This window comes from Drosophila serrata, unplaced genomic scaffold, assembly GCF_035046125.1.
Source record: "Drosophila serrata isolate PLE 108 unplaced genomic scaffold, ASM3504612v1 contig_199, whole genome shotgun sequence".
NCBI lineage: Eukaryota > Metazoa > Arthropoda > Insecta > Diptera > Drosophilidae > Drosophila > Drosophila serrata.
The window spans coordinates 154,077-164,967 of record NW_028257097.1 but is presented as its reverse complement, the minus strand read 5'-3'; the positions used below and the strand labels follow the sequence as shown (position 1 = coordinate 164,967).

The 10,891-nt window shown below is 36.9% G+C and overlaps 1 protein-coding gene across 1 annotated transcript; it reads right to left on the bottom strand.

Moving 5' to 3' along the window:
* Positions 1-8,030: 8,030 nt before the first annotated feature.
* Positions 8,031-10,541, bottom strand: LOC110189545 (hydroxysteroid dehydrogenase-like protein 2). Its single transcript, XM_020959677.2, has 4 exons — positions 9,152-10,541; positions 8,930-9,093; positions 8,652-8,865; positions 8,031-8,587 (listed from the first exon to the last, which is right to left on the bottom strand). Exons 1-4 carry the CDS (start codon positions 9,163-9,165, stop codon positions 8,119-8,121), a joined length of 861 nt encoding a protein of 286 aa, XP_020815336.1. The 5' UTR covers positions 9,166-10,541; the 3' UTR covers positions 8,031-8,118.
* Positions 10,542-10,891: the final 350 nt, after the last annotated feature.

Genomic DNA, 10,891 nt, shown 5'->3' with positions numbered 1-10,891 from the left:
CGATACAAAATTCCGGCCTGTCACAAAAATTCTGGCCCGTTACAAAATTCCGGCCTGTCAAGAAATTGGCCAGGCTCATTTCTATTTCATTTGGTTCGGTTTGGTGGCCACTAACTAGAAGACGTGGAAAAATTAAATATAACCCCGAATCGCGGTAAAGAGTCGGCAGGCATTTGTGCGCCAATACCGACGTTATAAATATAAAAAAATTTTAAGAAGGAAGAATCGTCGAGGACGGCCGACACGCCTTCAGAGTGGCGACACCGGGAGCTTTGCAGCTTCAGCCAATTTTTTTTTGTTTTAGATTAAATTTAAATGTGTTCTTTCGTGTTTGTTTGCGGAATATTTTCGTTGTTTTAACTATTTATTTATATATATATATATTCGTTACGTTTTTCAAAGATTTTAGTATTTTTTAATTATTTCTTTACAATTCCTTATTTATCACATATTTATTATCCATTAATGTATCTTATATCTATTTACTTATTTATTCTACATCTTTATACATATATATTCAATATACTTCAGTCAGGTGCAGGTGTTTTTGCAAAATTTTTGGTTGTCTATAGGATTTGTCCTTTCTATATATATTTTCCCTGCGACCCCCCCTTGAGAGCTCTTACGGGTAGGAAGGATCCGAATATTTTAAAGGGAATTTAGTAAAGTGAAGAAAATTTGTAAGAAAAATCGAGACCAAAAATCTGCACAAAGGAGAAGCAATTTAGCAGGCGAATTAACCTGCACATCACTTAATTATAGGATAATGCTTGTAAAAATAAATATAAGATGAAGAGTCAAAGTATGAATATGGAGTAGCGACATTAATGTGGGGGAAAGGGGAGTAAACCGGGATAATGGGTGTGTAGGTGTGTGTGTGTGACTCAGTCAGGGGCAGTTGCAACCAAAAAGGTTGGACTCATGCAAGCAGCTGCATGGTAGGGAAGGGATGAGCATGTGGCCTCCAGTTCATCAGGAGAAGCCAGGTCCGTCATGTGTGTGTGAAGAACTATAGATAAAGTTGTTTTTTGATTCCGCGTGTTTGAAATAAACCGCGCGGAGTATAGTGTTGTGTAAACGTCGAGTATCGACGAAATTTATTGTTGTGTGTGGCGGGCAGGGTTAGGGGATCCATGGCCAGAAGAGAGAGCTAGCCGGTGCCAGCCCAAATGCCACGCAGGTCCATTAGTAGGGACCTAACAAAATCAATGAAAATGTAACAAATATATATATATATATATATATATATATATAAATAGTTAAAATAAACGAAAATTTTCCGCAATCAAACAAAAAGAACACATTTAAATTTAACCTTAAACTAAGAAAAAACAAGAAGGGAAGCTAACTTCGGCTCGCCGAAGTTAATATACCCTTGCAGATAGAACTTTTATGACTAGGAATTCATACAATATAAATTATATATATTTGTGTTAAAATGAAGTAATTCCTGCTTTCATTTCATTCACCTTTACATATTATATTTGCAGTTTTATAGTCACAGATTTTCATTTTTGCTCCACATCTAACGATTGTTTGTATGGCACCTATATGATATAGTCGTTCGATTTTCATAAACTTTGACACAAAATTTAAGACTGATATAAAATGGCTATACGTCAAATTTGATGAAAATAATTTGAAAACTGAAAATGTTATTATTTTTAATTGTATTAATTTCTCGATCGTTCCTAAGGGAATATAGTAGTCCGATTTTCATAAAATTTTACACAAAATTGTAGAACAATATGAAATGACTAGATCTCAAATTTCACTAATTCTGTTGAAAACTGAAAATGTTATAATTTTTTTTGTAAAAATTGTCCTATCATTTCTATGGCAGCTATATGATATAGTCGTCCGATCCGGCCCGTTCCGACATATATACGAGTGAGAGTATATAGAAGACTAACTGCAAAGTTTCGTTCAGATAGCTTCAAAACTGAGAGACTAGTTTGCGTAGAAACAGACAGACGGACATGGCTAGATCGACTCAGCTATTGATCCTGATCAAGAATATACTTTATAAGGTCGGAGGTGCCTCCTTCACAGCGTTGCAAACTTCTGACTGAAATTATAATACCTTGCAATGGTATAAAAATTTGGCTGAAGCTGCAAAGCTCCCGGTGTCGCCACTCGGTTTGTTTCTTTATTTAATGGCGGCTCTCATGTACATATATATGTATTTATTTAATGCCGGTGTTGGCGCACATACGCCTGCCGAAGCTCTTTACCGCGATTCGGGGTTATGTTTAAATTTTCAGATCTTAAATTTGTGGCCACCAAACAGAACCAATAAAAAAAATGGGCCTGGCCAATTTTGTGACCAGGCCAGAATTATCTCTGCGAGGACTGGGTCTGGTCGAGCCTGGAAATGAGAGCCATGATATTAAGGCTTCACCACCTTTTGAGTTTTCTCGAACTGGCTTCCCGTCCTCGCTGATCCTCCGCCCACGTCCAAGTGATTCCGTAGCCTTTCAACAATTTTAAATTTACCACTTAACGTTTTTTACTGTTGAGTGCACGCGCACAGAGTTCTTTACTTTTCTTTTCAAAAATTCACTTCTAATTTCCAACTTTGTGAACCGCTTGGAACAAATTAACCACTCTATCCCCTTGTGGTTCCTTTTCACCTTACCTTTTTTTTCTGGTTGGAACCCTTGTTTCAGTTTCGAACCATTCCAGGTCAAGAACCTTTTCCCCCATAAGATGGTGCATGCTACCGATCTGCTTTTGGGGCAGGGTGGCATCCCTGAGCTGATCCTATAACACCCCTATGTGGGTCTATCAATTCTATCGATATTTATTGGGTGAAACAGCTGCGCCAAAAATGGCCATAACAAAGTAATTATTATTATTTTATTTACCTAATTTTAGAGGTCTGGCATCTCTCTAAATATGAATGCATTCATTTCCGCGTGTCCCGAACGCCTAGGCTACTCAAACTTTAAGTATTCAGAACTGTGTTTAAAAATTCCCCCACTATTGTTTAAGTTGATTCACTACAGTAACATACAATTATAAAATTCAATTTAATTTAAAAAAAAAGGAAAGTTTACATGTTTCAAAGAGTAATATGATTACTGTAATAGAAACAATCTGTAAACTTATAAAAAAATTATTGTTTCAGTTTTTTTGTATACCCTTTTAGTGTATATTAATTTCAGTCAGAAGTTTGCAACGCAGTGAAGGAGGCACCTCCTACAATATAAAGTATATATATTCTTGATCGGGATCAACAGCCGAGTCGATCTAGCCATGTCCGTCTGTCCGTTTCTACGCAAACAAGTCTCTCAGTTTTGAAGCTATCTGAATGAAACTTTGTAGTTAGTCTTCTATAAACTCTCACTCGTATATAGGTCGGAACGGGCCGGCAGCAGCAGCATTTCATTAAATTTAAGATATAGCCATTTTATATCAGTCTTAAATTTTGTTGCAAATTTTATGAAAATCAGACGACTATATCACATAGCTGCCATACAAACGATCGTTAGATGTGGAGCAAAAATGCAAATCTGTGAATGTAAAACTGAAAATATAATATGTATAGGTGAACGAAATGAAAGCAGGTATTACTTCATTGTTTTTTAACATTAATATATATATTTTATATTGTATGGATGGAATCCAGGAAGTCATCGAAGTTCTATCTGCAAGGGTATATAAACTTCGGTGTGCCGAAGTTAGCTTCCTTTCTTGTTTTTAATACTTTCATCTACTTGGATGAATACAATTTATTAATAAAATAATAATAACAATATTTTATTGTTTTAGAATTTTATAATTTTATGAAAACCCGACAAGTACATCGATTACGCTTTTAGTAAATGTACTAACATTTGTAAATTTTTTTTAAATGGGATCATTAAGCATTCCAATCCTTATCGGATCAAATGAACACAAAAACTTACAGGAATTATTTAAAGTATTTATACACATACATGTTGGCCCGGCGAACTTGTCTTGCCTCTAATTGTTGATGTTTTATATAGCCCCAGAGATAATATAGACGCATATAATTTAAATGTCTATGTAATTTATTTCATATTCGTCAGTTGAGAAAGATATTATAAACTAAATTATTTAATTTATTTTCCAAAAGCAACAGTAAACAACGAACACGAGAACGTTCTACGTACAACTGACCATGCGAAAATAGGGATATTCAAGGCTTATCCCACAGACCTGCAACTATTGGCCTTGCGATTTATTGATTGTCATCGGAAAAGCCAGCCGAACTGGAAACTGAATTCGCTTAAATAGAAATGGAGGATCATTTAGAATTATTGAAATTCGTGGGATAAGGGCTTCCTCTCCTTTGAATTTAACTTGATGATCGTTGCTTGAATTACATTGTTCATTAGTATCTTGACAGACGACTGCGTACCATTGCACAATAATAATTGAATAATCGATTTCAATCTATCGACGTTCTAATTTATTGCTGCTGGTATTACTCGTTTATTAATCCAATTGAGATTTTTAAAATTTTGCTGATGAATTCCTCCCAAGATGACGTGAATTTGCAGAAATTTGACAAGCCAAATAATCTTGAATCACCTCTGAAATCCTTAATCCATCGCTCTACTGCTTACAAAGATCGTTTATGCGCCATTGTGTACAGATCATGGTTATTGTGGTCATAATGCACGTCAGATTTTCAACCGAAAAAAGATTGAAAGACAATTCTAACGCGGAATGTCCAGATTTTAAAAGATTTTCTTCAAATAGCCGTTTTATATAATTGTAAAATTATGTTTTAAATTTTATTGAAATCGGACTACTATACCATACTACTATACTACTATATTCGAACTATTGACAAAGTAATACAATTAAAAACTTTATTTTTTCAGTTTTCAACTAATTGTCATATAATTAAAGATACCCATTTTGTATTGGTCCAGAATTTCGATTTTAATTTTATGAAAATCGGACGACTACATTTTATAGCTCCCATAGGAACGATCTAGATATTAATACAATTAAAAAGTATAGCTTTTTTCAGTTTTCAACAGATTTTCATCAAATTTATGATAAAGCCATTTCTTAAATTTTGTGTCAAATACAAACGATCGTTAGATGTAGAGGAAAAATGCAAATCTGTGAATGTAAAACTGTAAATATAATATGTATAGGTGAATGAAATGAAAACAGGTATTACTTCATTGTTTTTTAACATAAATATATATAACTAGCTGTACCCTGCCACGTTTCTCTGTGGCATATTGTGGTTAAGAGGGCACTTCTGAATACATCAAGATTATGGCAAAAGCATCTTCCTGGCATAAGGTGAAGAAGGCAGTCAGAGTTGTCGTAGGCGGATTCAGGACTCTTTCTTGCACATTTAGTTCTGTGAAATAGACACGTTGACCATTCTCCAAATTGACTGCCAAGTGAACTATAACTGGATAGCGTTCATGAATTGGAAACGAAAAAATTCGCCATGCAGCCTCGTTGCTGCTTATGTATCTTCCAGCCTGTTATTGAGAGATTTCATCGACAACTCGTACTGCATTGCTGTCACCATTTTCTGCCTGAACACCAAAAACTGCCATATCGCTGCCTTTATTCACGTACTTGCAGTTATATTTAATCGATTTCACGGAATTGCAATATTCTACGTTGATGTGCGCTTTGAATGATTTTGACAATAGTGGTGAGTATGGAACCACCCAACGATTGTCTACCTCAATGTCACCAATTCTCATGTTTAAAGTTGCCGAAGTCCCTCCATCTTCAGTTAACCGTCTCCTATACAGAGGATATCCATCGTCCCCTGCACTATGGTCCAGCGGACCACTTTTCTTGGCCAAAACCCATTTTTTGAAAGTGGTCCAAATAAAATGATTTTGGTCTCCATGGATTAGAAATAGAGTGACCATCAACGTGGCATACCCAAAATGTTCATAGGTGGCGCCACTCTAGCGGACGACGCCTTTAAAGTCAGCTGTTTGTTCGCAGGCCAACGGGTAGAGTGAAAATGAGTAAAAAATGGCAATTTTAAAATTACGAAAACTCGGAAAAAACAAACCGAACTGAACCAATTTTTTTTTTCAAATTGAATAAGTAACGTTTGAACTACTTGTTTTGTAATGGAAAATGTTCGAAGCTAATCTGGTATTTTTGTTATTTGATGTTAAATTTTGTCTTCAAAATTATGTAACTTTTCATTAAAAACTTGTTTTTAAAAAGCTATACAAAGTGAGTCCCACCTAGTCCATTCATTTGTATATAGTGAGAAATGCCACTTTTGACCACATTTCTTGGAATTTGCCTAAAAGAACACCAAATTTTGTATAAATTAATTAATTATTTTTTGTATGATTCTTTTAATGACAACTATGGTAATTCGTTAACCGATTTTGATAAAATTTTGTGAATTTAGTTAAAATTACATTATTTTTATGTAACCGAAGTTTTATGAATTTATCTCAAAAAATTTTTGTATCGTTCCTATGACAGCTATAGGATATAGTTGTCTGATCCGGACAATTTTTGTTCAGTATCATCCTATAAGTATTAAATTACGATTGGTAAAGTTTCAAGTCAATATCTTTTAAATTACCAGAGTTATTAATTTTGGCCAAAAAAAGTGGTCCGCTGGACCATAGTGCCCTGTTGCGGTGTTGGCTGTAAATGCTCGAGGATATCGCTTCTACCGTCTACCATTCATGGTGAACATGGGTTGATGGCAAATCCGTATAAACCTCGGCCCGTGGAATCTCAGCGCATATAACATCGACGATTTCGTCTGGAGTAATTTTATCATACAGCCAAATCAGTATGTGCGCATGCGGCAATCCTCTCTTCTGCCATTCTACTGAATACATCCAGCACCGCACAGATCCAAAAACTCCATGTTTCACAATGAAATCCATCAGTGACTTGAACTTTTGTCTGAAAACACGGGCTGTGATGTCATGCCTATCCCTATACGATTGTCCAGGAAATAACAGCTGTACTATCTCGTCCCAAGCTGGATTGCATGTGAAGGTGATAAATAAGTCTGGATGGCCGTAGCAACGAACATATGCCATGGCATTTTGACCATATTCATGCATGTGGCGTGGACTACCTATGTATGAGGACGGCAAAATCGTGAGCTTACCAACGTTGGTTGTATTACGGTCATTCATCACAGCATCCCGCAAATGGATATATTCCTCGGACCGAAATTTCGTCTGATTCAATCGAAGGAGCCTGACAGTATATGCAGACCTGATGCATCCGGCCAATAACGACATTGCGATTCGAGCTGTAATCAACAGTTGGATTATATCTGAATGCAAGACGATTGTATTGCAGGTTTTGATCTGCTGCAAGCTGTAAACGCACTTCAGCTACCCTTGCCCTGTCGCGTTCATTATTTTGAGAGTGAATCAAATCGATTGCTGCAGAACGCGACTGCTTAACTCTCAATCGTTTTCTCTCAAGCCTATCTGCTAGTCTTTCTGCTGATTCCTCGATGTGCATCTGCATTTCTTTCAGCCGCTCAGTCTCTCGGATGCAGGCCCGTTCTTCGTCAGTCATATTCGTAATCTTACATCTGTTTGCTTCTGTATTGCGAGTACGACGACACAAACTCGACTTCTTGGGTGGCATGACTTCGTTATTACTGAACCTGAACAAAAAAAAATAAAAATCGAAGTTCTATCTGCAAGGGTATATAAACTTCGGCGTGCCGAAGTTAGGTTATAGGTATAGTAGGTAGGAGTTAGTTATAGTATATAGAAGACTGACTTTTGAAACTTTGTTTCATTCAGGTAGCTTCAAAACAGACAGACGGACATGGCTAAATCCACTCGGCTGTTGATGCAGATCAAGAATTTATATAATTTATATGGCCGGAGGTGACTCCTTAATACCGTTGCAAACTTATGAATGTAATTATAATACCATGCAAGGGTATAAATATAGAAACAGTTTGGAATTATTTCAAAGCACTTTTCGGTTTTTGGCTTTATTCGGTACTGTCAACGGGGAGATCTAAAATCAGGTTGAAGCTTAATAATCGAAAACAACTAATATGCACTTAATAATTATGTACATGCTTTATTGTTGTTATTATGTTATTTACACGACAAATATATTATAAACATCAATGGACGATTAACTTTACAACTTGGCTACAGGACCTTTACTGTCTAGAAACACATCTGTAGCCAGCAGATGTATGTTCTCTGGATAACAGGCATACTTGGTCAGGTCCTTAACGCCAGCGTCTAGTAGAACCTCATCGTCCACAAAAAAGTTGCCTGTGTAGCCTCTGGAGTCGCGACATAAAATTGTGTATGCTGCATCGGCCATTATCTCGGGCTTTCGCGAGTATAGTGCTCCTTCGGACCCACTAAGCATTTCCACGGCCGCCGTGTGAATAGTAGTGCGTGGCCAGAGAGCGTTTACAGCTACGCCCTGGCCACGGAACTCCTCTGCCATTCCCAGAACACACATAGACATTCCGTACTTAGCAATTGTGTAGGCTGTGTGATTGGCGAACCACCGAGCACTCATGTTCATTGGTGGTGCAAGGTTCAATATGTGTGGGTTTTGGCTACGAAGCAGATATGGCAGGCAAGTCTTTGATCTGTAAAGTTTGATCCCATGCGGTGAGACAGATTGAAAGATAACACGGCAGTTTCAGCACTCACACAAGAAAAGTTCCCCTGGCGTTAATGTTCTGCATCAGATCGTAACGCTTCATATCAGTTTCGAGTGTGCCTGTGATTGAGATGGCACTAGCATTGTTAACCACAATGTCAATGCCTCCGAACTTGGCCACAGCAGCTTCAACAGCCTGTTGCACCTGCCGTTCGTCACGCACGTCCACAATGCAAGGCAGCGCCTGACCTCCAGCACATTCAACTGAACATAATATAAAGTGTACAAAGGTCAAACTCCACTCGCTTGGCGGGTTGATCGCACATACTTTCCTTCGCGGCGGTATAAATTGTGCCAGGAAGCTTTGGATGAGGCTCAAAAGTTTTGGCTGCGATGACTATGTTGGCTCCATCTGCTGCAGCCTTCAGGGCAATAGCTTTGCCGATTCCCCGAGATGCGCCAGTGATAAAGAGAGTCTTTCCCTTTAGCTTTCTAAAGAGGATGTGGTTGATTAAAGCATTATGGAATAGGACTTTGGCCTTGGACTTACCCGGAGTTTTTCATGTTCAAGTAATTGTGACTGAGTACGGTGTATGCTAACTAAACTGAAGTTCTTTATTCTGTTGGTTGCTCAGGTTTCTCGACAAACCAGATAAGATCAATCTACACTTTATAAGAGAAAAGCTTTAAGCTTTTAATTATTTAGTGGCCATTAAAGATACTATCGATATATGGAAATGTGTTCGATGATCAATGTTTTTCTACCTCTAATTTAGCATTCTTTTTTAATGGAAACGGTGGTTTTTATACCCTTTCAGAATATTATAATTTCAGTCAGAAGTTTGCAACGCACTAAGGGAGGCACCTCCGATCAGGATCAACAGCCGAGTCGATCTAGCCATGTCCGTCTGTCCGTTTCTACGCAAACTAGTCTCTCAATTTTTAAGCTATCTGAATGAAACGAAAAAATGCAAAATTTTATGAAAATCGTACTACCATATCATATAGCTCCCATAGGAACGGTCGAGAAATGAATACAATTAAAAATTATAACATTTTCAGTTTTCAACAAAATTTGATCAAATTTGAGGTATAGACATTTAATATTAGTCTTTGTTTCAAATTTTATGAAAATCAAACGATTATATCATATACATAGCTCCCATAGAAACGATCGAGAAATAGATACAATTAATCATTATAATTTTTTCAGTTTTCAACAGAATTGGATCAAAGTTGAGATAGCCAAAGTTGTATAGCCATTTCATATTACTTTACAATTTTATGTACAATTTTATGAAAATCGGACTACTATATCATATAGCTCCCATAGGAACGATCGTTAGATATATAGGAAAAATGCAAATCTGTGAATGTAAAACTGTAAATATAATATGTATATGTGAATGAAATGAAAGGCAAGTATGACTTCATTTTTTTTTTTAACATAAACATTCATATTTAACTTGTATTGTATGGATTCTTAGTCATCGAAGATGGGTATATAAACTTCGGCGTGCCGAAGTCAGCTATCTTTCTGGTTTATTTTGGTTTACATTGGAGAGAAAACAAATTTTAATTAAATAAATGCTGGATCCAACACGGGAATCTCTATGCAGTAAATGCGGATCGTGAATGATATGTCCAACTGAAAAACTGTGGCTGTCGTCAATAAGTCGGCAATTAACAGATTTCACAGACGGAAACTCATTGTCATTGCGCAGGTGACAATGGCAGACTCATCCTTGTTGACATCATTGCTCCTTTTGATGTCCTCCACTTAGCTCACCAATGCGACCATGAGCAGCAGTGGAGACAGAAGTTTAAAGTTTTTTTCTCAAAGCAAGACTCCCATGATCCCATGAGTCATCTAAAATTTACAATTGAGGATTAAGCTAAACGTTACAAACGCACATCTGTAGGTTAGGAATAAGGAGTGCCTGCAAAGAGAAACGGCCGAGCACCAGCGCCCTAAGAGTCTTCTACTACCAAGAATGCGCTAATGGCCACCAGTGCAGCGTCTGTGCCAGTTCCCACGCCTTAGTTTTTCAAGATGCATAAAAGATATTTATATTTTTAATTGACAATTTAAGTGGCATTCATAGCAATAATAGAATGCCATATTATTTCTTAGCTAGGGGTAAATAAATTTAATTTTCGCTCTTGATAGTGATTAATAAGCGCTAGCCGATACTGTCTTAAAAATCCAGTAAAAGCCGCTTAAAATCGCTTCAACTGTCTAAAATACATCTATTCACACTGAAAGCGAGAAACATATAAAAAGTTACAA

What these genes read in the sequence shown, in the direction of transcription:
- LOC110189545 (XM_020959677.2), bottom strand. An exon ending in TTATACCGCCGCGAAGGAAA is followed by an intron (nt 8,866 to 8,929) that starts GTATGTGCGATC and finishes TATTATGTTCAG; the next exon opens with TTGAATGTGCTGGAGGTCAG. An exon ending in GCCAGGGGAACTTTTCTTGT is followed by an intron (nt 8,588 to 8,651) that starts GTGAGTGCTGAA and finishes CAAACTTTACAG; the next exon opens with ATCAAAGACTTGCCTGCCAT.